Consider the following 26,760-nt stretch of genomic DNA (forward strand, 5'->3'; position numbering starts at 1 on the left):
TCAAAACTTCCACTCATCAGAGATCCCATCATGTCCAAAAAGGGCAAAAAACCAAGAGAGTCCAGAAAAGCAGTTTCTAACTCACCTTCATCTAGATGTTAGTGATCTCTAATCATTGAGATTCTACCTGCTGGCCATAGAGTTGGAACTTTTAAATGAACAGCCCAGATCAGCACACGGTGGGACAGGGATGGAAGCAGCTTGGATGAGCCTTGGCCAGAAAAACTCTAAAAGGAGAACCCCATTTCATCAGACACAGATGTACTCAAACAGAATCAATGCCTCTATTTGGCTTTATTAGTTGTTTATATTAGCATCGCTGCTTGGTACAGTTGTTTTGGGGAATAAATTGCAAAGGAGGCTTCCATAAGAAAATCATATTTTCAAGCTCTCATGAGAAACTACCATATAAGTAGGCATAAAATGAAATTGAAAAAAATAAAATAAAAATTGTAACATAGATCCAGAAATTTCTCATACTCTACATAATTCAAAATGCTTCACTGGTTAGCAAGATGCATGGCGCACTATATACAGTGGGATGGGCAGAGGATCGGAATAGGAGGAAGCAGTACCAGGAGATGAGAAAACGCAGTTGATGCATGAGCTTCAGTTTCCGAGGTGCTTACAAGTACACGCCTGTCAGCCCGATCGGCACCGGCCTATTGATGTGTAGCGATATGCCGCCCCACGGGGACTGTCGAACATCCGGTCAATGTACAACTGCCAAATCATGTAAATGATAACCTCATTAGATGTGAGCAAAATTTTACTGAATTCCTAAATTCTAAGCATGCGTTAATGAGTTCTGCATTGGTTATTGGCATTGATTTCTTTTCAAGTTTCAGATATCACAAACAACAAGAGGTTTAGCAGTAACAAATAACCAACCCTAACAGATACACTGTTTCTTTTCAAACTATTGGTTGTATATTAGTAATTTAGTAGAACTTCAAAGAGAAGTGTGCATCTATCAACCAGGATGGGTGGGTTTACATTACTAACGCAAAGGGCAGAGGTTGCCCTTGGTTTGAAAGTGACCAGATCAATAACAAAATCAAGTGAGTTTTTCCAACTGTAGATGAATTTCAAATTAAGTCAAGACAATCAAACTTGCCAAACACGGGGTGCTTCTAAGCTTCGGGCAATTCATTTGTGCATCACATCTGAAGTTCCATTGAAGCAAATGCATACCTCCCATTGTAAAGAAGGCATCAGAATAGTTGCGTGTATCTGAAAGCAGGAATTACTTACCCTGCAACTTATCTGAGCACGAATTCACCCTTACTCCATGTGCACTGAGAATCTAATCTTGGAGCTTCAAACGATTGAAGAACACCAAGAAATGGTATTCAGGAGCCCAATACACAAATCCAACAACAGGCCCTCCTCTGATGTACTGCACATATACAATCAAACAAGTGATTTGCAATCAGTACTGTAACCCGCACATGAGGAAGAAGAAGAAGGTTAGCAATTAATGAGTTGTTAAAATCCATAGAGAAAAATGGATACCTTTCCATCAAGAATTACAAGTTCGCCATCAACCCATCGTGGATTCCGGAACCCAGGTTCTGCAAGCCTGCCTTGTCCTCTATATCGAGCAACCTGCATAGCCAGCTAGAGCTTTAGCAGTTCTTCAACATTAAAGACATGTTTGCATGCGGAGCCGATCACATTGCATAGGATACCCCATATCTCTCTCACATTGGGCAGGAGTCGAAAGGAAACCAAACGGAAAAGGGTGCCTTGTTAACATGTTTTCATTTCAACCCGGGAAACCCGACCTTGTCAAATTCAAGTTCTTTCGGATAGAAGAAAAGTGAGGATTCTCCACTGTTCCAAAAAGGCTCTAATATAGAAAAGGAAAGCAAGAAAGAATAAATACCACTCCAAATTCTTCAGGGATGATCCCTTTATGAGGCAGCTGATTTCGCTTGCCGACCTTAGCACGGAATGCTACCTGCAGAAACCCACTGACATTTTACTACAAGAAATAGAACGGACCAATTCCCTTTGAAACCTAGTAGGAGAACATCTCGAAAGTAGTATTTTGTTTCGATCAACATATGCAACAAGGAAACTCATACTTCACAAAGATTGTCATGCTGAAAACTCAAACCAGAGCTGTTAGAAGTTGAATCTTAAAACAAAGCTTTAACCTTTTTTCTGTTTTTTTTTTTTTTTTGTGTGTGTGTGTGTGTGTGTGTTTCTTTTCTTTCTTGCTTTCTTTTCTTCTTCTTCTTCTTCTTCTTCTTAAGATCTCGAACAGATCTCTCCCCTCTTCTATATATTTTCATTATTCTTAATGAAATAAACAAATTACAGTTTCCACAATGTAGTCTCTTGTGCTTTAACATGAGCTATGTACCCGAACCCTAAAATGGATGTGTTTTCCGCTATGAAATACTCAAATCTCCTTTAAAATTTTCTGTTGATTTTAAATTTGACAAATGGTGCATAGAAGTTCACACCAGCCTACCAAATAATCCCAATCACCATAAGAAGACTTATTTGGCAAGAGAAGAATACAAGATAACTGATCTTTTATAAAATGAAAGCACTCCCTCTTCAAACTTGCACTCCCACTCTACAGGCACTAACAGTTGGTAACATTTTGAAACAAATCCTTCCCTGCTAGCAAACCCAAACCCACTGAGCATTGTGCAACTAAGGTTTGAGCAAACCATAAAAAAATAAATAATTGTTTGGTTTGAAAGACAAGGATAGCAACTCAACCATTGAATTTTTTTATTTTTTTATTTAAATCAAAATACCTACAGAAAGGTGATGCCCAAGTTATTAAGAGCATAATAGAAACATAAGCATCTTGTAAGAAGGTGAGCAAATTGTGGCGTTGTAAAAACAAGAACACCATGTATCTTTAAAACATTCATGAAAAACATCATATTAGCCCACTTTAGAAAAAAGAAAGGGAACCCCTGCCACTTCCAAAAATAAAAAGAAATGTTCATAAGCCCAGCAAATTTATCCATCTGACTTTTTTTATTCTTCTTTTTTCTCCTTTTTTTTTTTTTGGAAAGGTAACACTACCAGGGATTAAACCCTGGATCACTCACACACACTACACTATCCATCTGCATATGAAATGCCTATCGAAAATTAGTAGTGCAGACCATAGAAACACAATACCTGTCCAGCCGGTACATAAGGATCCCCTGTTAATTTCAAAGCCTCAACATACTCGTAAAATTCCAAATCTGGGGACTTCTTAGTCCTGCCATCCTCTTGCCATTGCCCAAACTTTCGTCTCAAATGAATGATTTCTGACGTGTAAAGTCCGTGAGCACCCATGTATAGTCCTGCCACAAATGAGAACTCTTCAAGTAAATTCACAGTTACATTTGGTCTTTAGACCACAGGTACTCATACATACATGTAAGTGACAGGATTCAGTGTCCAAGACAAAAGAGCATTGGACACTGAAAGCAGTAGGAGAGTGGTACATCTGTCATTTACTTAAACTGAAGCCAGATCTATGGTGATTATGTAAAATTCAATCACCATTGAGAGGATCTGAGGTTGGTGGTATCTCAATGCGATTAAAAACTGTCGCTCCAGAAAGAGGTTGGCGGTTTTGAGCCTGACTAAGGGTGAGATTTATCAATTCTTCAACATCTTTAAGCACCTGCATGATCATGCATAAAGTAAGTGTGATGGGACCCATAGAAAAAGACAATGGATCCATTATCAGCATTTTCTCCTTTTTATTTATAGAGGGATACAAGGCAATAGATTCTTTAACAGCATCTGACAACACTCTTGCTAGAGATGGAGCAAGAGAAGGTCACTTGTTTTCCTCAACTCGAGCCTCTTTCACTTGTACTGTCCTTCTATTTTAACAAATTTCGCATTTTATTTAGAAAATGTACAAAATGCACAATTCAACTAGCAAGAGAGATGAGAGATATGTCAGAATAGCCTGAGATGCCGTAACAGAGCTCTTAATTTTCAGAGAATGCCCAGTATCATTTTCTTAAAGTTTAGGAACCACTCTAAAATCTTCCTAGCAGCATTATGCTCCCTCTTTAAAGAAAAAGGAAGATGAGGAAAACAAGGGAAAAAAGAAAAACCAACCTTTGCAGGGATCTTCTCCCTACTAATGAGGACCTTAGCAAGATCAGACATAACATGGTCAATACTGCGTTGACCTGGAAGTTTAGTACTTTTCTCTATAGATTTTTGCCCTTTCCCATCAGCTTCCTGCCGATTCTCATCTTTCTTTATAGAAAACAAAAATGATAAGCGGCCCCTTTTCTCTAGCCTTGCGGGTACCCTGAGTAAGTCTTTAGGAGGCATATTATTTGATAATCTTTGTGCAAGATCTCCAATTACAATTTTTACCACCATTGCTCTTCCCTCTTCACTAGTGTCACTAACCCCACCTCCAGCATCCATTTCAATTTCATCTCCATCACTCTCTGCTTTAAGTTCATCATCAGGCTCTATACTCTCTAACTCTACATCCTTTTCTTCATCTTCTTCCTCTGAATCCTGTTCAAACGCCTTAAAGACGAGATCTGTATCTAACTTTCCTGATGCCACTACTTTCACGGAATTGACCTTAAAACCAGGAATCATATCCCGCAGGATACTCTGTATACCAGCCCGTTCCTCCACCACATCAGAATCATCATCCCTCTCTTCACCTTCTTCTAAATCACCACTACTTCTAGCAGATAAATCAGTCTCTCCTTCAGCTAACTCAGTTGAGGAGTTCAGACTGCCCATGGCGGATGGTTTCGAGGATTTGGTTAGAAAGTCTCCCGAGTTTCCTCTATTCCGTTTCAAGTAGACTGCCTGGATAGTAAGTGACTTCACTTAGTCAGAGGATCAACATTTAGCCACTTTGGAAACAAACGCTTCTCAAATTATGATCACATGTAAAAGTTACTAAAAAGTAGTGGGCAGAAAGCATTCTTAAAACGAAAAAGAAAATGAAGTAATAAGAACACAGAAAGAATAGCATTTATCAAAGAGCAGATGGGAAAATAGTCTCAAAATTGTGAACTGAAGCTTTTTAAATTTATTTTATAGGTGATTTGGTAATGAAGGATTATAGAAACCATAGCCATGCTTACGCACCTCTTTCCTGAAAAATTAATTGAGTGGCTAGAAGTTCGAAGATGCAACCATTTTCTGAAACTAGCAGCATGAGACAAAGGAATGCTATGAAGTAATAGATTCATAATAATGAGCCATATACAAATAACCACAAATGCTCGCTCCAGCATATTACAGAGATAAGAATCAAACTAGCAGTTATTCTCCACTAAGGAAGCCAGCAACTAACTAATTAAAAAAACTACCTAAACCAGAAGCTATTGCTTTGCCAGAACTAGGTCAAAAAGAAAAAAGAGAAAATTACAGTCAAACACCCTTATTTGTGGTATAATTACGGTTATCCGCCTAGTCATCACCTAACTATACGTATACCCTAAGAATTTTACAATACTTTCTTTTATACACTTAGTCAAAAAGTCAACAGATAATCATTTAAATGACCAAAATGCCCTTCTTAACAAAACCACGAATGTGTCCCCTCCCTTCTCTCTCAATCTCCAGAATAGTTTACCACACCTATTTTAGGCACTACGTATGGGCACACTATGTTCTATGTATGACATCCAATACATCCAGCATCTAATAAACCTTATATCCACCATGCATCCAAAAGATCAACCTGATTTTAAAAATAAATAAATAAATAAAAACCAGATGAGCTACACCACTGGGAACAATTTCAAAATTATGGCAAAAATGTCTGTTCTCACGTTCCCCCCTGGTGAGCCACACCTCATGAACGGGTTTGATGGATTATACACAGCATGGTGGCCCCACACAGAAACCTATGGTTGGCATCCCATGGCCATAATTACCAGTGGTGTCTCCCACGTGAGTTATGGATCTTCTTGGTTTTTGGCCACATGGTCAAGCTTTGAGGGGCACACCTTATGGACTGATTGGATATCTTACAGACAAGATGGAGGCCCCACAAAGCTAGGATGTTGTATGCACTGCATAGAGGAATGGGCTTGCCTGACTACATGTAATCACATGGAGGCTTGATTTGTGCTGCCCCGAGCACCAAATGGGATGAACATGAATCAGATGCACCCGGTCTATCAAGTGAGCTGCCACATTTTCACCATGGATCCTGAAAATCAGTCCAATTCGAGACTTATGTGGGCCGCACCATAAGGATCAGTGTAAAATCATGCCTAAAACCTTTAAATTCATGAGGTGTGGCCCATGTGAGTGTGTGGAATGTCATGATTTTTGGAGCGTCCCTTCATCCTCATGTGATGCAGGCCCAAGGCCCACTATAGGGCCCAATGATGTAAGCCCACAACACACCTAGGGCCCAACATGTGGTGATTTTTTTACTGTTTATTTATAAATTTGGAGGCCTAAATCAGGGATTGTAATTTACTATTTTTTGGAAAATATAGGGGCTGATTTAAAGATGGGATTGAATATTTGAGGGGGATGCGATTGAAGATATGAGATAGATTTAGAGATGTCATTAGGATTATTTTCTATATTTGCTTTTACTATTATTAAGCTTCTACCATTTTAGGAATTCACTTAGAATCTGGGGGGTAGTCATTCGTCATTCCAAATTTTTCTAAGTGGGGGTTCTTTTCTTAAGAATTGTAAGAAGATGCTTGGTGTCAATAACATTATTTCTCCCTCTCTAATTCTTGTCTACTTCTTTGCAATCCGGTGTTGATATCTCATTGATTTGATAACTAGGTTGTACCATTTTGGTATCAGAGCGAGTGATTATTGGGGAACTATTGACCATACATTATCTCCTAATGGCTTGGAAGGAAGTGACACAAGAAAAGTTTGTGCAAGTAATCCAATTCATCCACACATCCACGAAGTGTGTACATCAACTCACATATGTGGTAGGCAATCTCACTGATCAAGTGGGAGAGATCTAGCATGAAGAGAATTTGGAGAGTGAAGTTGGAGCGCATGGACACGCAAGGGAAGGTCCCCACCAAGGTCCTAACCAACAACAAATAGTCACAGCTTATGAAGACACCAAGGATCGAATCCTTCTATTGTTGGAACACGACAGAGAATCCAAAATTAAACTAAAAATTCCAGAAACGGCGAAGAGATCCACAGAGTTAAAGAAAAAGTTGAGATCGGAAGTGATTGATGCATTAATGTTAGACCTACATTTGAATTTGCTAATGGATCAATTGATGGATCCACCGATATTGGCAATCACATTGATAGACATGCAAATAGGTCTCAACGCTCGAATTGAAGCACCTTTGCAAAAGATGATTGTGGCATGAAAAGCACAGCAAAGGTTTAAAGATCCATTAGAAGAAGAAGAAGAATCGTCCAAAGGAGGTAATACAAGTCCAAAGGTTGAGATTGGTTTCAAGTTCTTTCAAGGCCGGGGTGAATTGATGCAAGCTCACAACCCACCTAGGCTAACTATAGGGCCCAACAATGACCTAGGCGCACAGCCTACCGTAGGACACAACATGCACTGATTTTTGAACTGTTTATTTATAGATTTGGGGGCTTCAATCCAGGATTGCAATTTACTATTTTTTGAAGATATGGGGGCTGATTTAAAGATGTGATTAGAGATTTGAGGAGGATGCGATTAAAGATATGAGACTAATTTAAAGATGTAATTAATATTATTTTCTATATTTGCTTTTACTATTGCTAGGCTTTACTATCTTAGGTACATTAGATTGATTTGAAGTCAACTATTATTGATTTGAAACCAATCTCTTACTTAGGGTTAGGGGGATTCTCATTAGGGATTCACGTGTAGGAAGTAGTCATTCGAAAATTTTCTAAGTGTGAGTTCTTTTCTTAAGCATTGTAAGAAGAAGTTAAATATTAATAATAATGTTATTTCAACCCTACTCAAATATTCCTGTGAGTGTAATTCTTGTCTACTTGTTTTCAATTGGGTGTCGATATCACATTGATTCAATAACTGGGTTGCACCATCATGGGTTGCATCAAGTGAATAAATTAGATAGCATATATAACACCATGGTGGACGTCACATACAATTTTGATGATTTTAATAGTGGGCATCCCCATCTCAACTGTTGCTTATGGTGTAGCCCACTTGAGTTTTGAATTGGCCTGATTTTTTAGGCCCGATTAAAATGCAAAGCGACGCGCCTTATGGACAGGATGGATTTATCCACTTGAAATCATTCTATCCATGTCATTGAAAGTCAAGCCCCGCATGACTATGTGCATCATGGTGTCTTCGCTACTTGAACGAGTAGTTGTAGTCAAGGATTCCAATCCCTCCAAAGGCACGGAATGTAACGCCATTTTTAAGTAGCGGCATAAAACACCTGAGCTCTGTGGGGCCCACTGTGTGGTATATGAGAAATCCACTCCGTCCATCAGATGCGCTCCTCAGTGCTTAGACCCCTAGGGCCCAAAATAAAATAAAAAAAGGCCAGCCATACCACAGGGGAAAATGGGGATGAACACCAACCATAGGCTTGTGTGTGAGGCCAACATGGTGTTTATATTTCATCAAATCCATTCATCAAGTGTGACTCACAATGATGAAAGGAATATACAAAAATCAGCTTGGTCCAATATTCAGGTGGGCCACAAAACACATACTTACAGGTTTTAGTTGCATTTTTACATTGTTCCAACGGGTATCACCCATCTTAGATTTTTATCCAGCTAAGCTTTTGCTTGTACAGTGAACATCAGAGTCATAAGCTGATGGATGGTGTGGATTTCACATATATGTCAGCCCCAAAGAGCTTGCGTGTTCCACACACTGTAAAATAGTTGTTGTAAACAATTTTGGTCCCTGTTGACAACAGAATAAGCTAGGTTTATTTAAAAGGGTATTTTGGTCATTTAAATAAATTTCCTTTTACCAAGTGCATAAAAGCACTATAAAATTACTAAGGTATAACCATAATTAGACAAATAATAGGTGGATAACTGTAATTATGCTATATTTATAAGTGTTTGACTGTAATTTTCTCAACAACAAAAATTCATGAGATGTCATCAAACATCTTAAACTATGGGCTAATCCTTTTTATGCAAAAAAAAGGTAATTTACATTATAAATTAAGCAAGAAAATCTAGTTTAGTGATATGAATCTAACAAGAGATCAGTAAACAGGGATTGGCGAAAAGTCCTTCATATTTTTCTTTCCTTCAGAGGAGCAAAAAGGAGAGTTGGTGAGTTGACAGAACAAAACAAAAGACTCTAATTAGCTCTGTAGGGTACATAAATCACTTTAGAACCTTCACGCATCACTCATAAGCTCTGATCACTGTAAAGCATAAAGTGCAAGCTTTGAAAAGTAGAAGTTCTGGAGTAACAATATTTTTATTATTTCTGGCCAGACCCTGTAAAGTTAGTAGATTTTAGACATTCAGAAAAGACAGCATATTTGTTTCATCTCATTCAAACTCAGGGTCATTTATATAAATCTCAAGATAACACAAGTGGCTCAAGCACCAACTGAATGCAGCATACTAACCAACCAATTTGCCATGGTTATGAAATATACCTGCTGTTTGTATTCTCCTTCATCATTTGCAGTAATAAAAACTTCAAACAGAGGAACACCAGGTGTGGCTGTAGCTAGCTGCCTGAGAGAACATCAGGAAAAAAATAAAATAGGAAGGGCTTCACAATAAGCAGATAGGTCCACTACAAACTTTGCGGTGTAAATGAAGCAGAACAGGTTCAATGAACACCTTGTAACTAAACATAGACCAATCAGTTATAAGCTACTGGGGATTCAAAAATTAAACTGTAATGAACTATTAGAAGTATCGAGTATCCATAAGCGAGAACTGTACATATGCTAAAAAATAAAAAATCAAAATCTGACTGGAAATTCAAAATTCAAATTTGAACAAACTACTAGAAATTTGAGTATCCATAAGTTTTTAAAATAGTTTCCAATAGTGATTTTAGAAAAAACTAAACACTGACCGATACCATATGATAAAATTATTCAGCTCGGTGCTGAACATTTATCTCCTTGAAATGTATCATGAAGTGAGAAAACCATCATAGTTCATCTTCTGCCAAACAGAAGGCTCTCAAAAGCATATTGAAGGACCAGAAACAATGTTTTAAAACAGTTTTGTCTGGTTCAATGTCAACCTATCCATTTGATGCCATGTTGGCATCATCAGTTAGACCAGTTTGGACTGCCTTAAACCAAGCTACCCCAAAAATGGGTCACAATCTTGGAATTAAGACACGAGACTTGAAGAACACGAAAGCTCAATCATTTTGTACAAGTACTTCAATGAGACAAAGTATTAGGTAGAGTAAACCACAACATATGCAATATGGTAAAACTTTTAGAAGGAGCAGGACCATACTATGGGATCAAGTATTGGCATGCCAAGCTCAATGAGAGGCATTTTAGCATTTTTCTACTAAACAATTACAGAGAAGAACTCGAAACATCTCCCTCAATCAGCTAGAATGCAGACACAGATTAGCAATTACTTGTTAACTCTGTAAAGGTAGCTGGGATAGATGGACATGGAATTGTTCAAAAAAGAAAACACAATAAAAAAGAACAAAAAAGGATATTGACGGAGCAAGGGAAAATATCTATTACTTATAAAATCAAAGGCCATTTCACAAAATGAAACCTTTTCTCTCATCTTTTTCTCCTCTTTTGATAAAACATAGATATGCATGAATGTGGGTCAAATCCAGGCCCGCAGAATCATGGCCCAAAGGCATCAAAGCGAGCAGACATGAGGACCCTTTAAGATATCAATCTCCGTGCACCTTACCATGCTTCCTTCATTCACGGTTATAATCCAGAGCATCGGCTTATTGTACACAGAGACCCGAAAACAACAAAATATAAACATATATGAACTGCCACAAAGCAGAAAAGAGGTGGGGAAGAACAAAAAGGCAGAAAAAAAAAATGTACGGGTGTGAAAAAAATAAAATAAAAATTTTCAAAATACTGAAAGACCCCTTTAAGGTTCCCACTACAAAATTTTTGAAGATGTTGATGGTAGCTGCTGTTAAAATTTGACTCTCAACGATTTTTGCGAAAGGCATCAAGCTTTCACCAGAACAAGCTCCTTGTGTTTGGAAGTTGAGGAATCTATAGATCATATGCTTCTTCTGTACGTTACAGTTCAATTAGGATGGTGTGGAGTCATTCTTTCAAGTTGTTTGGAGCAAATTGGGTGCCTAATGGACCTCTGGGTGAGAGTCGATAAAGGGTGGTCAGCAGAGCATTTTCCTAGTAAAGGGAACATTTTTCAGAAGATGGTTCCATATACCATGGGTAATGGGAAGAATGAAATCAGAGGGTGTCCAAAACAAGAATTCGTCAGTGGAAACTATTAAAAGAAGAATTGTATATACAATCATGGATCAGGCTTGCATAAGGCCCGAATTCAAAGGAGACCAAATTCTTGGGAGATTGGAAAACAGTGATTAATGGTAGAGTGAGGAAAGTAAAAGTCAAAGGTTGATGGAGAGTGTGACAAAGGGGAAATCATGTAAATGAATGTATGACAATTCTATGTGAGGACCTTCAAACAAATAAAAATGACCCATAATCAATAAATCATATAGATCTACGTTAGGATAGGCAAATTTGGTGTAAAGTGAGTACAGCAGTGGAGGCCAGTCTTTATCAGTTCAGAGGTAGGCAAGAACTGTGTTAATTTCAATGTTAAAATACCTCACAAGACTTCCAACGTAGGGCCAAAAGGCCAGGACTTATTTGACACTCTAGAAGCATATGATGCTTGATATGCATGCACTTTGAAACTGTACATGTTGTATGCATTAACTCGAAGCAAACCAACTATATTGTGGAACACAATGACCCTAAGAAACAGTCCCAAAATCAAATTGATTAACCAATCCTAACCTCTTATTCACGGCCACTTGTTTGTCGAAATAAACCAGTAGTATTTAAACTGTCCAATTAATGTCCACCAATCTGGTAACTAAATAATCAACTAAAACTAATATTTGGTTCATGACACATTAAACTGGGGCCCATAATTTAGAAGATTTAATTTGATTAAATTGTATGCCACTTGTGCAATTTCTTAATAATTTCTAAGTGCGTGCCATCCATCACTCTCTGCCTGAGCATCAAAAGTTTTTTCTCCCTGGTGTATAAATTGGTTTTCCCATTGTCGTGACTCAGGATCCAGCATGAGCAGCCGCTCACCAGGGCCCATATGATGGCATGGTCCAATGATTGGAACCATTCATGTTGTGGACTCTATACTACACAGGCCGCTGGAAGAATCTTACAATGAATGGATTGATGGACATTGGAAAGGTCAAAAATGAAAATCATCTAATGATCCTACAACAAACAAGTTTCCACGAATCAAAGGGTGGGACTGTTCAGTCAATCTGATTTTGCAACTACGTCTTAGCTGGGGGTGTACACAAACCGAGCTAGCTCGGTTGGCTCGCTCGACTCGACTCGGTTCAAAGCTGAGTTCAAACCGAGTCGAGCTGATTTTTGGAGCTCGAAAACGAGCTCGAGCCAAGTTCGAGCTTGCCCCAGCTCGACTCAACTCGGATAGAATCTAGCTCGAACTCGGCTCGACCCGGTGCAGGGGTATATATACCCTTCCAAAAAAAAAAAAACCCTACTAACCTTTACTCATTTTCCCTCACCCAGCCGCACGAACCCTAACCCCTTTGGCACTTTCCCTTACTTGGCGCCCCTAAACCCTAACCCGAGCTCGAGCTCCCCTCTTCCGATCTTCCTCCTCTCTCTCTAGTCTCTCCTTCCTCTCTCAAGCGCTCACCTCGGTCTTCCTCCTTTTAATATTGATGTTGCTCACCAAGTGTTTGATGAAATGACCCAACGAAGTGTGGCTGGTGGCAAGGAAAGGTATGTACGTGAAACAAATACCCATTTTTTCTTGGTTTTTATGCTGCTCAAAAGGTGTTTGATAAAATAACTGTAAAACCATTACCACTGTTTTACAAACAGATTTTGAAGGTGCAGTCCAGGCATTTGTGGAAATGCTGCGCAGGCGAACTCAGCCCGATCTTGGCTTGAACTTGGCTCGAACTGGCCCGAGCTGCTTACCGAACCTAGCCGAGCTGGCCAGTCAGGCTCGAGGACCAAGCCGAGCCGAGTTCGAGCTGAGGTCAGCTAGTGGCAGAGCCGAGTCGAGCTGAGGCCAGCTCAACTCGGTTCGACTCGATGTACAACCCTAGTCTTAGCAATTTAGCAATATTAGGTGTTTGTGTGGGTGTGTTGGGGAGGGAGGACACCATGGTGTCTATATACCATCCAACCCATGCATCATGTGCACCTCGCTAGAATGAAGCCATGAAGGGAAACTCCAAAACTCTGCCTGATCCAAAACTCATGCAGGTCACACCACGTGGACATAAGAGTTGTTAGGCTTGATTTTACACTATAACCCATAGTGTGGCCCACCTGAGTTTAATTTTTGGTCACGCCTGATGGACAGAGTGGATGTGAGATACAGCACTATGGGCCCCACAGAGTTTGGGGGTTATAGTTGCTGTAGAGGATTTCGGACACTTTACTAGAAAATGTCCGATCATTGATATGGACCATATATCATGTGGGCCCACCCTGATGATTCATTCCTCTCAACCCACTTTGATCGAATGATCATAAGTCTGTTTTCTTAAGGACGTTTACCAAACATGTTTATTTGTAATCAATTTTGCATAAACAATTCCAGAAAACTGTTTATTGGGATCAATCTTGCCCTAACTATTAGCAACGCCAAACAGGCCCAAAGTGTACATATAAGACACAGACGACCTGTTACTGTGTCCTCTAGTGGACCATGTCTACTGAATGGTTTCTACATAACCACAAAGTTCTAAATGAACCTGTGACAGAAAATGTGAAGCAGAACATTGGTGGTAGCATGGTAGGAGTTACATAATGTTCTGTTTTTTCATTCCTAAACATTTATGTGAAAAGTGTGTTTCTCCAACATGTGTGTGGACCAACTCCAAAAGCACTCTTACTTGAGCATGTGATTGTGATCTTACCGGGAACTATAACTTCTTGCCACATATCTTCCATGTTCAGCACGTATATGGATAATTCGACCATAAGGATCAGTTGAATCCTCCGATATGCCAGCCCACCAACCCACCTGCAGGCATATATAAGAGAAATCAGCCAGGAAATGGTACCAACTACCAGATCTATAGATCAAATTAACTCTTAAAAATCCAACATCAATGCTCAATATGAAATCTAGACTAACAAATCTTCAAAAGTAGGAACAATAAGTAACATTTCAGTTAGCAAAAATGATGACCATGTTGCAGATTACATTCCCATCAATACTGGTAAATTTGTGACAAGAATTTAGATAACAGCTTCGAACTACATGGGGTAAGATTCCAAGCTCACACTTTCGCATTCTCACTACTAATAGGTTTTGTAAGCCTGCTTTGAGAGTTAAGACACATACAAGCTTTTAGTACTAACAGAAGGTTATGTTCTTGGTTGAATGAAGATCTAGAGTTGTAGTTTTCTTCTTATTTTTAATAAGCTGGGCTGGAACCCGAGTCCTCAATGTTGAAACACACCCTGTCAACAATTGAGCTTTGGCACCAATCCAAGTTTTAGTCATCATCACAGCCTTGTGCTTGCATTTTGGAAAAAGTTTGGCGCTATGGTTAAACACCTGAAATCAACCCCCCTTCTTTACCCACGCATGCGTACATAAACAATGGTTTGATCCCATGTTACCTTACAAAAACAAAAAAAAATGTTTTAAATCCCATAGTTCATAAATCTCCTTTCCAACTTGTTCTTCGAAAGATACTGGCAGAATAACTTTTGGTTAGAAAAACACATTAACCAAAACGGAAAAGACAATTTTCCTATCTTTTGTGAACTTGATCTCCACAACTCCAGTAAGCCTAATGTCTTCGGCTCTTCGCCAATTTACACCAAGTTTGCAGGCAGTATACTAGGTCTGTTAATGGGCGGTAAATACTGTGTCACTGAGTGTCATGCACGCTGAGATAGTGATCTTACGAGGAAAGAGAGGACCATGTAGCAGCTTTCCTCAGGGGTTACAGCCAGTAGACAGAATCTTTCATCTGAAAGCTCCTATGAGGATTTTCATAGTTTGCCCTCATAATATGGCTATGGCATACGCGTAATTAGTTGCCATTAAAAAGAACAGCAGTCCACCTAGAAAATAAAATATAACCCGCATCCCAATAATGAAGTAATGGGCTTAAAAAAATATTTAACAGAGTTAATACTTTTGTGTGCAGCAAGCATAAATAATGTGTTTGTGTTTCAGGAATACCTTCTGTGAAATGAATCCATTCAAGAGCATAAGTTTTGAAAATACTACTCGTAGAGTTCAAAAAATTAGGGCCATTCCGTTCTCAGATTCAGGTAATTTACAGTGCGCATTACCCCCCCTTTTTTGGTTGTGTGTGTGTGGGGGGGGGGGGGTGGGGTCAAGGAAAAGCTGGAAATGAAGCCCACATTAGAAAGCCCTATCCATAATACATGTATTATCGTGGATGATGCCAGGCTCTGTGGAGGAGTTTTTTCTTCATGGCATGAATGATGCTTGCTAAGCAAGAGCAGGTGGTGTGGAGATTATCTCTGCTAGCTGGTCTTTAATTTATTTGGGGTGAAAGGAACAGGAGATGCTTCAACAATTTGACCTCTTCCTTGACCTTGATCATTAAGGGCTAAGGATTGTTTGGCAGGCTGGGTTTCTTGTATGGAGTCTCTTAAAGATTGTAATTTTCGTATTCTTTAAGCTGGGATACGGTGTGTCGGTCATCAGAGATGGGGGGTGCCGGCCTAAGAAGTTTGGGTGATAAGAATCTCACCCTTCTCAGGAAGTGGGTTTGGAGGTTTGGATCTGAGCCCGAAAGATTGTGGAGGGAGGTGATAGCAAACAAATATGGTGTAATCAGGGATGGATGGTTTGTGAAGAGATCTTCTTTATATAGAGCCTCAAGCATTTGAAAGTCAGTCGTGGAGAACGAGCACTTGGTCCACAGGGGGAATTGCCTTCTCCTTTGGCAATGGGAACCGCATCAGATTTTGGGTGGACGTTTGGTGCAGCATTGTGCTCCAAAATCTATTCCCTGGTGTGGCCTCCATTGCTTCCGATCACTTTATTTTGGTCGCAAAATGCTTCTCTATTTGCAATGGTCAAGTAGTATGGAATCCCCCTTGTCGTAGGAATATGTCCGATGAAGAGTTTGTCGAGTTCGTCAAGCTGCTTCAGCACCTAAAGGATTTTAGTCCTACTTAGGAAAGCAATTCAATACTCTGGTTGACACATCCCTCCAACAAATTCTCTGTCGGGATGCTATTTTGGATAATCAATACGATGCATCAAATCCCTATCCCCTCACAACCTTATCATCATTGGTTTTATAGAGGCGGCTTTTGCCTGGTTAGTGGCCTGAAAGAAGATCCTCGCGGTGGGTAATTTGCAAAGGAGATCTCTTATTCTTCTAAACATTTGTCTTATGTGTATGAAGGATGTAGAGTTTGATTGATCATCTTTTTATCCATTGCCTATTTTCCAGGAGTGTGTGGGAGCACTTCTGTGTTTTTTTATACTACTTGGGTGATACCAAAGCCAATGGCTGATTTCATGTGGGCATGGCATGGGGATGGAGTTGGCAAAGCTAGTAAAGCTATGTGGAGGCTAACTGTCATGGTCGTTCTTTGGGTTATTTGGGTGCTAGGAATAGGTGTTGTGTTTTGAAATGAGAAAGTGGATGTTGAAGATGCTAGTAGGAAATTAAATTTCTGCTTTCAAGTTAGGCTGTACATGTTAAAGATATCCCAGCTACTGGTCTCTTATTTTAAGCTTGTTTTATCGGGTTGTTTTCTTTTCTCGCTTTTGCGAGTGTTTTAATAAAGTTTCTGTTATCTCTCAAAAAAAAAAAAAGAAGTAATTGCATACATGTATATGCAGGCTCTCCCTGCTACTCCACAACAACTACTTGAGCATGTCCTTCACCATTTGGTATGGCGGTGGTATATATGTGTGCCTTCATGCTTTAGTAGTTTCCCTAGAAACAAATGCTCCATGACCCTAACATGCCTGTCCTCTGGTGCAAAGCATGTAATAGTTAGGACTGGGGGTTTGATGTTAGGTGGGACCATGCTGCCATGTGAGTGGGAACCTCTGCCACGGCCGGATCTAGAAATCTGATAAAAGAGAAAGGTCGATTTCTGATGGGCAGTTGATTATAAAACTTCTGTCAATCTAACATTTAAAAGCCAATCCCAAACAGTTGGAGAAATGCTAAGATGATCATGACGATCATAAGTGAAATTCTATGAACTTGGACTTCAATAACTAACAGTCTTCAACAAATTCCAGTCATTTAAAGCAATATATGATTCAAAGCACAAGTAGATTAACAAGGATGTTTGTACTTTCCAAAGGACGTGTCTCAGGTAGACTCACCAATCCAGCACCAGCATGGTCCCGGATAAACGCTGCGTCCTGGTAGCGTTCTTCTTCTACAGCTCTCTGCAGCAACAAAAGCTTTTAACCCCATGTGTGCTCATACATGAAAAGCTGAGATAAACACACTTCTTACATTGAGGCAAGAAATTGCTCTGCCCACAATATCGTTTCTTGCTGCTGCAGCGATTGCAACTTTGAGCTTAGCAGCATCTTCATAATCCTCTCGATGAACGGCATCGCTTAACTGGGACTGTTGAAACAAGCCATCATGTAGATTGCATTAAAAAAACAACAACATATACACAATACACTTCAGTGATGATTTTGTTTTCCCTTTGATGAATGAATTTTTTTAAGGATGTGTGGATTATTTTATTCAAAAGAGAAGAAAAAACAGCAACCAGAGAAACAAGAAAGGGGGAAAGATCTCACTACCAAGGAGGTGCAAAGTGATGCAAGACAGATGGCCTAAACTAGGATGATGCAAATAAATTAACTAACAGATTACCAAAATAAATCGAAGCATAAAATAAAGCCAATCTACCACAAATCTAGAGAAATCAAATATTCAATCAAGCTCAAGTTCAATACGACATCACAATCCCGCAAAATAGATCCTCCAATGGCCCAATGGAAGGTAGAACTTCCATCTAGCATAGGATCGTTCTAGATTCGAGGATTCAATTGCGCTTTGCTAGGGTTTGAATGGATCAGGGTTTGGGTTTGGAAATAAAATTTTGAGAATTTAGGGTTTTATAAAAAGCTAGGGCTAAGGTTAGGGTTATATAAAATAGAAAAGAAGAGAAAATTATCAACGCGGGGGAGGTCGATCAACTGTACAGTCGTTGTATGGATAGATCCATGCCATGTACCAGAATGTTCGTACAGTCGTATGGACGGTGTGGTGGGACTAAGTCGATTCGGTCGGTGATGGGTTGGATTAACGATGGAGTTAGGGTTTAAGAAAGAAGAAGGAAAATTTCAATGGAGGAAGAGGGTTTGAGAGAGAGAAGAAAGAAATACCTGAATAGGAATAAGAAACATAATTTGGAATTACTCCAATGGCTTCACACTAAATTCCATTCACAAGAAGTTTTCTTGCTCAAAGAAGCAACGTAGAGAAATTTCATTCAATATGTCCATCATCCCAAGTCTCAAACAAATTTATATATATATATATATATATATATATAAAATCGTAAGTCTAGAACTATTCTTGACCGTCCGAATCTATTAACAGTCAAGATCAAAAATAAATCTCTAACAACCTGAAATAAAACCGAAAAAAAAAGCAAGAATAAATATGTGCCACACAGCACAAGGATGATCTCCAACGTGCAACAGATACATCCACACGTGATCAACAGCCTGGATGAACGTGTCCACGACTCAGATGTGCAAACTAGAGTGCCCGTACACCTAAACCCGAGTCTCCGAACATATCCATCAATCCGGATCACCAAACTGATGTGTCTAAGATATCTAATGGCATGGTCTAACGTTTGTAATGTCCAGATGTAGTCCAGGTCAAGCTAGGTGACGTCCAAACCGTCCAAAGATGTATCAATCAATTTCAACTAAGCAGCCCGAATGCATCTTCCCACTATGGGGTTTTCGAAGATGCACAACCATGTATGTGGAGTCTTTAAAGCGGCTATGAACTCGAATTATGTCCATTGGGCCCCATGTAATGATCATACAACCATAATGAAGCTGGGGCTAAGCCTCAACTCTCCTCCTCCTCTGATAAACTCGTGTAGGTGCTTGGATGCTCTCATCACAAAGACCCCAAACAAATTGACTAGCAACACTCCTCTAACACTAGCTACACAACAAAAGCTCCCCTCAATTGGATTGAAAAAGGGCACTAAGAATTCCCAAAAACAACTTGTGTTGCTTGCCCCATTCAACCACCCAACTGTTAATCTTTCTGAAGATTGTTGCCTCTGCCCATGCCTTACTCTCGAAATTTTTGTTGTCTCTTCAGCCAAATACGACATAGGCCAACCTTGATGGTTAAGTTTCAAAGAACCCTTCCGAGAGGCCCCCCAAGCAACTGATGCAAGAACATGTGATAACCTAACCCTAGATGCATGTATAATCAGGTTAAAGAATATTCAAATAAATATGTCAATTAACTAATTGTTTCTAAACAAAGGGATTAGATAAATCTCAACACAAAGATGAGGTTATTCCGTCAGGATCATGCCCCTTAGCACAAGATCACGTAAACAGTAAAAAAGGGAGGACCTTGGGATATGAGGATATCCCGGATCTAGCATAAGTCAGTCCACGAGTAAGCTTAGATCTGATTCCACTGACTAACTATCCCTCTTCTCCGTTCGAACTAGAAAGGGGTATCCAAAAAGAAACAAAAGGAGTGAAGGATGAGGGGTTCGAGATGAAGAAGGTATACGTCCTTTGTTGTCAAAAGAAAAGGAGGAGGATGATTCTTACCTTTTCCTGCACTTCGAAGATCTTAAAAAGAAGGAAACCTGAAATCGGGAGAATCCTCGACACCCAATGGTCAATCCTGAAACTCTAATCTCTTGAATAAAGAGAAAGAAAATAGACGAATTCTTATTCATTTAATCATAACGAAAATAGGGTTCCTCACAACGTATATATATAAGCTATGGAAAAAGTAAAAGTGCACTAAAGGCCCTGGAAAAAAGAAAAATAACAAAAAGACGAAAAATAAAGAAAGTTGCAATAAGGCCCCTGAAACAAGAAAAATAACAAAAAAGTCCAAAACTAAAACACTCATGTGGTAGGGTGTGAAATCCGACCCATGGATCTATGGTTGGGGTGAACATGCTGCTCTTATACTCGTAGCATGTCAGAAAGTGGGTCCGATGAACCTGTCGTCTATCTACATCAACTCCACCGCTCTGGTACTCTGTCAGCGACGCCTCCTCCTCTGGTACACTCTAAAGGAAGCACCACTGATGTCCGCATCAACAACACTCCACAATCCCACAATGCAATCCACCACTGACTTAAGAACAACCAATTGGATCCCAGATTTTCTGAACACACCGACCCAAATTTGCCAAGCCACTTTGCAGTGCGAGAAGAGGCAAGGAACGTTCTCCTCATCAGCAGAACACATAACGGATCTATTCGACAAGGTAATGCCTCTAGTTTGGAGATAATTTAAATCTAGCATCTTATCCCAACAAACTAGACAACAAAAGACACTAACATTCGAAGGTGCCCTAACCAGTCAAATGACATGAGTCCAAGCAAGAAGATCAAGAGTTAAACTGAATAATTTGGCAACTCCAATAATTTGGCAATTCCAATCATTATCAAGAGAAGTTAGAATCCGAGGAGCCCACATGAACAAAGAGGGATCCAAGTCCTAGAGCATCATCTCTGGTCTCCTCAACACTACTTTTGGAGCTTTTGGCATGATAGAAATTCTTTTATTTACAACACCATAGCTGTCAATGTTTCTAGGATGTTTTTTTTTTGCTCAATAAAAGTAATACCATGGGTAGAGAGGAATGACAAGAGATTTTGAGGGGAGATCAAGTAATCATGAGGAAGCAAATATCAGTAAAGCTATATTCGTGTGATAGAAGTGATTTTTTTTTTTTTTTTTCCTTTCAAGCTTCATATAATATTGACAATCCCAGAAGATAGACTCTTGGAGAATTGACACTGATAAAACTACATATTGGCATTGACCCTTATTTTTCACCTGCTCACCAAATTTGATCCTCCATTGCCCCCTCCATATGGTGTCCAAATCCTCTTCCTTGGGAACAAGTGTCACTTGCTTCACTCTGAATAGAGAACTCCATAGTCCACACCATGGTCCTAAATATCATCAAATGCCAAGTCTTCTCAATAATGGTGGAGTGCAAAACAAGTTACTGGGTAAGCCACACTCAGAACCGATATTTGAAATCATGGTTCATGCTAGAGGTCTAAATTATCCCACTCACCTAACCCTTTCCCCCTCGACATGTTTTCTAAAATCCCAAGAGGAGAACATCCCTTCTTCCTTTTGTAATAGAAGATGATCCCTTATTCACAAAGAGGCTAAAGGATGATAATCTATCAAGGTCACGATTTTCTGACTCAGTCACTCGGACTAACTCGAGTTGAGTCGTAGGCTCGTAGCGGATGAGTTGGAGGTGACTCAGCCAATTCACCTTCTATTTCCAATTCTAACAAATACAACCCATGTTTCAGTAACCAAACCATTGGTTCGTTGATTCACATCTTGGATGGACATGCCCTAAAAAAATTCCAGCTTGTAACAATTTAGCAACCTGAATTATTTCAGTTGAATGTGTCCTGTTGTCTTAACAGCCTATTTGAGTATCTACAGGCCATCGATCTGGATATTATTTGGAGTATGGTCTATATGGTCCATACTCTGCTTGCCAAAACTAAAAACCCATGGGCACACCTGTGTGCATGGTGTCTGCATGGCAAACACAAAGCAAGCGACTGTTTTCTACAATTCTCATGGGTTGACTCGACTTGACTCAACCAAATCATCTGAGTCTGTAATTGACTCAACTAAGTCAGACAAGTCAACCCAGGTCAACACCACAGTATAAGACTCATGGTGTTGAACTGGATTGGCCTTAGCCGAGTCTGAGTCGCGTCAAACTCAAACAAGTCATCGAACCATGGTTAAGGTGTCAAACGTAACCCCCTAAGAATGTGAGATGACATTCTATAACGTATGTATAACTTTATTAATTAATGCGCATTCCCACTTATATTCGTATCTTTATTAAATAAAGCTTTGATTTATACTCAATTAAAAGAACTTGTGAATAGGCTTCCATACAAGGCAGGGGTTAAAAATCAGCTTAAATTATACCATACAGGTCACCAACAAAACCAATGCAAAACTGCCATATCAGGTACTGCCCAAAACAGACCAATAACAGTTGTTTTTCAATTCCAACAAGTGGGGCCCATGGACAGGTGATCCAAAACATTGTTATGTAGTGTCCCACCATAGATCAACTATTCCCAAGGAAACTCTTCAGGATTACAATCTTAGCCTTCCTATCTGTAGCCAACATATAGATGGCTAAGAAGAGAAATACAACAACTGTCTATACTCAAATTTGTTGTTAGATGGGGAAGGATGCAGATTGCATGGTGACCCTGCTGCCACCGACCTCCGCAATGACCCAACATAGCGGGATTTGATTGGGTCATGTGCCGCTGTCACAGATGGAGCCCATGCAAAGCATGTTTTAAAGTTGTTAGGTCAAGTATGTACTCAACCGAGCCCATCTCTAATAGGGGCGAGGGCCAATCGAATCCCGCAATGTCAGGTCACCATGGAGGTCAATGGTGCCAGGGTCACCACGCACTCCATGTCCATTAAGGAATGGGGCTAGGCTCTTCTGTTAGTTTTACCACTATTTTGAAAATGGTGGTGACTCATCCTCGCAAAGGGCACAAATTTCCAGCCATCCCAATTGTCTATCCCACCGTGGACAGAGCATATCTCTTAAATCACATTAATCAAGCAATCCTAAGCATCCACTTAATGCCTATCAAATGGATGGTTAAAAGTAGAACAGTGAGTGGTACAAATTCGAGGGAAAATTCAAAAGGTTAATATTATTTTCTCGGTGCAACTTTTTGTCATGCTCCATCCATAGTTGGCCCATCAACTAGGACAGTCTTGAATCTCTGGATTGTCATAAACTAACAAAGAAGTCTAGCCTGATTCCCGAATTGAAATGATTCAATAAAGTGAATGGTAAGCTAATTTAGCATACTGTTCAGCAGTTATTCATCAAAATATATATATATATATATATATATATACAATGAGTTGTTTGTGGGGCCAATTCGATGTGTGGCTAGCAACCAAACCTTGCACCAGGTGTGCTTCACCATGAAGATATGACACCCCAAAAATAAGGCTGACCAAAAACTTAAGTGGGCCATATAATAGGAAAATGTAAAAACATGCCCAAAACTGCTAAATTCAAGCAGTGCGGACCACCTAAGTTTTGGATCAACCTGATTTTTTGTGTGTCCCTTCATCTTGTTAACACCTTATGAATGTGTTGGATGGGTAGATAGATGCAACCATGGGTCCCAAACACAATGGTGGGGGTCCTCCCACATTGTTCCCATTATTGCGGCCTTAGTTTTGTTTCAGCCTGATTTTTGGACTAAAGGCCAACCATTGTAGGATGCACTCAATGGACAAAACAGATGTCAGATACACATCATGGGCAGTCCCCACCCAGCAGTCCTCTATGAAGCCTCGGCAAGTCATACAGGGGTGACTCCGTCTGAACCACCCCAATTCATGTTGGGGACAGTTTGGACCGGGTTGCCCCATAATACTGTATACAAGTAGTATGTGCCAGATTGTCTGGGGATGAAACCAGCACATATCAGGTGATTCACAGAAGTTTCAGCCAATACTTTAAACCTTGATATAGAGGTGGATCCACTGCTCACACTCATCTAGGGGGATCATGGCGACAATTGATGCAATGGCAACAATGGCCAAGCCACATAGGCTCAGTTTAAAATTTTAAGCAACTCACAATATCCACTCAATATTTTCACAATGAATCATCAAGTGACAAAAGTGCAATCAAATAGTTAATAAGGGGATCTCTCTCTCTCTCTCTCTCTCTCTCTCTCTCTCTCTCTCTCTCTCTCAGTTTCATCAGCTTCTCTTCACAGTCCATGACTCACCAGGGTCCTAACAAACACAATTCACCAATTTCAGACTACCACTTTCAATCAGAGGCAGTGATTCATCAGTTCCAGAGAATGTTCTGGTCTTCTAGAGCCCAATTTCAACCCATCTCATGAATTCAAGTCATAAAACCTCAAAACCGATCCCCAAATTTTGTGCACCTCAGACAACTGAATTTGCCAAACTGAGTCATTCAATTCAGAGCAAATACCAAACCTGCGCGGTAAACTGTGAATCAATTTATCTTGCTTGACTTGGGAGTCATGGACCGCATTGGTTAATTCAACAAATTTGCAACAGAAGAATTCCCGACTATTTTCATCAACCGAAACTTCCCATATCCATTCTCGACACCCAGAACTTCTTTCTGTTACTTATTGATTCTTGCAGAAATGAACTCGCTTCGCTAGAAAGAACTTTGTAGTGAATCATCAAATCAGCCCCAAAAACAATCCAATAATCTTAGGATACTTTGGGTGCTCAATTAAACTTAATTGCACTTCATTCAATTCATCATAGAGGAAATGAAATAAAAAGTGACTGCTGCATTGGCACCAGCTGTTAATACCAACAACCAAGCTCCCTAATTAAAATTCCACGTGATTCAAATCTGAACTTGAAAGTGACAATACTAGTCCTCGTTACAAGTGAAGTGGGTTATACGTATACCACTTTGAAATTTTACCTTGCATAGAGTTGAAAATTTGCAATTCAATTCAACTGAATATCCAAACACGGCCTAAACTACACAAAATAATTCAGAATTACCTTCAAAACCGAGACAATCTTCTCCTGCTCTTCAACCTCATCGAAATGCCGCTTCCATCGATCCCAATCCCAATCTCCGACGTCCTTCTCCTTCGCCTTCCCATCCCCTGCCACGTCAGCGCCGACACAATCCTTTGACGGGCTCCGGTATGGATTCAGGTTGTCGTTCCACCATTTGAAGGCATTCCTGGCAGCATCCTGCAGGGAATCCAACCTGGGGCGGATAAAATCGTCGTAGGGAGATCGAGAGTCAGATCGATTCTGGCAGCGGCAGAATGAGGGGTTCGAAGGTCTGGAGGAGGCAGGGAAGGTTTTTGACGGTGGCGGAGCGAGGAATCTAGAGCTTTTGGAGAGGGATCTTCTAGGGTTTTGGTCGGGTTGGGAGGAGGGAGAAGAGAAGCGAGGAGATGAAATGGATGCCATGAGAGAGAGCTTGAGAGAAAGCTTGAGAGAGAGAGGGAATTTATAGGAGTGGATTAGACAGCCGTTTGTGGTCTGATAGCCATTGTAGCCGGAATAGATAAGACGATTGCTGTGCGGATGTTTTTAAATTGCGCCGGAGTGCGTAAGGTCTTAACCTGTGCACTCTCTGTCCGGCTGTAAATAAGTTGGGCTGGGCCTGAACGGATGCAACTGACCTAAACCCGAGAAAAGCTCAAACCCACTGTCCATTCTAAGTGGATCGGGTCCCGGCTTTCTTGTCGGGCCTCAATGATTATTTGAGCACTGTGTCCGGCTCAGGTCCGGTCTCATAGTACACATTCCTGAGATAATCGGGTTGTCCTGAGCCTTTGAGACTCGGATCTGATCGGGTACGCGTCCCCGTCAGGTACTGACCGAACGCGGATTGCGTCCTAAACCCGCCTGTCTCCAGCTGGGAAGCGGGAGGAGCTTTAACTGTGATGTATGGGTTATATCCACACCGTCCATACATTTTTCCGTATCATTTCAGTTTATAATTTTAAAATTGAGGAAAATAAAAGACATGTATGGACCACACAATGGGTATTAAAACTCTTACCGTTGAAAATTTTTTGGGGGCCACAGAATTTTGGATCGAGCTGATATTTATTTTTACTCTTCATCCAGGTCCATGCAACTTTATATGAATGGGTTGGATGGAAAATAAACATTACCGTGGACCCTAAAAAGGTTTCAACGGTTATCACCGCTGCTTCCTTTGGTGTGGTCTACTTGGGCTTTGGGTCTGCCTCAGTTTTGAGATAATACCATGAAATGATAAGGAAAAATGGATGGACGCTGTGGATAAAACACATACATCACGGTGGCCACTCAAAGCTCATTTCATGAATGGCTTTCTATGTTGACACGTGTCACCTTCATACATGCGTGACGTCCAAAAATGGGCTCCGGATTAGGTGTTGCCCAGGTAACACATCCGTTTTTTCCGATCATTTCAGGACGTTAACCCAGTAATTAAGTAGATGCAAATATCAGGTGTAGACCATACCACTGGAAAAAGTGGCAAATGACCATTAAAACTTCCCGTAGGCCACAAAAGTTTTGGATCTAACTTATATTTTCTCTTCATCCCTGTCTATTTGTCATTTTCAACAGGTTGGATGGAAAGTAAACATTACAGATCTGCTTAAAGTGGGCCTAGGAAGTTTTTAATGGTGGGCGTTCAACACTACTGTTTCCTCGGGTGTGGTCCACCTGAGATTTGAATCTTCTTAATTTCTTGCATCATGAACTAAAACAGGCTAGGAAAACGGATAGACGGCGTGGATAAACAACACATCATCAAGGTGGGC

At 40.1% G+C, this 26,760-nt stretch overlaps 1 protein-coding gene and 1 non-coding gene across 2 annotated transcripts; both read right to left on the reverse strand.

Moving 5' to 3' along the window:
* Window positions 1–262: 262 nt before the first annotated feature.
* On the reverse strand, window positions 263–25,499 carry LOC131229390 (protein EXECUTER 1, chloroplastic). The gene is made up of 11 exons (XM_058225332.1): window positions 24,986–25,499; window positions 17,642–17,758; window positions 17,506–17,571; window positions 14,078–14,184; window positions 9,576–9,657; window positions 4,099–4,821; window positions 3,526–3,649; window positions 3,154–3,323; window positions 1,889–1,963; window positions 1,516–1,608; window positions 263–1,399 (listed from the first exon to the last, which is right to left on the reverse strand). The coding sequence occupies exons 1-11, from the start codon at window positions 25,406–25,408 to the stop codon at window positions 1,307–1,309; spliced, it is 2,073 nt and encodes a 690-aa protein (XP_058081315.1). The 5' UTR covers window positions 25,409–25,499; the 3' UTR covers window positions 263–1,306.
* LOC131230143 (small nucleolar RNA snoR100) lies at window positions 10,732–10,846 on the reverse strand. Its single transcript, XR_009163866.1, has one exon. It is a non-coding gene; the product is annotated as a small nucleolar RNA snoR100 (small nucleolar RNA).
* Window positions 25,500–26,760: the final 1,261 nt, after the last annotated feature.

The sequence above is a fragment of the Magnolia sinica genome, chromosome 16 (genome assembly GCF_029962835.1).
Source record: "Magnolia sinica isolate HGM2019 chromosome 16, MsV1, whole genome shotgun sequence".
Taxonomy (NCBI): Eukaryota; Viridiplantae; Streptophyta; class Magnoliopsida; order Magnoliales; family Magnoliaceae; genus Magnolia; species Magnolia sinica.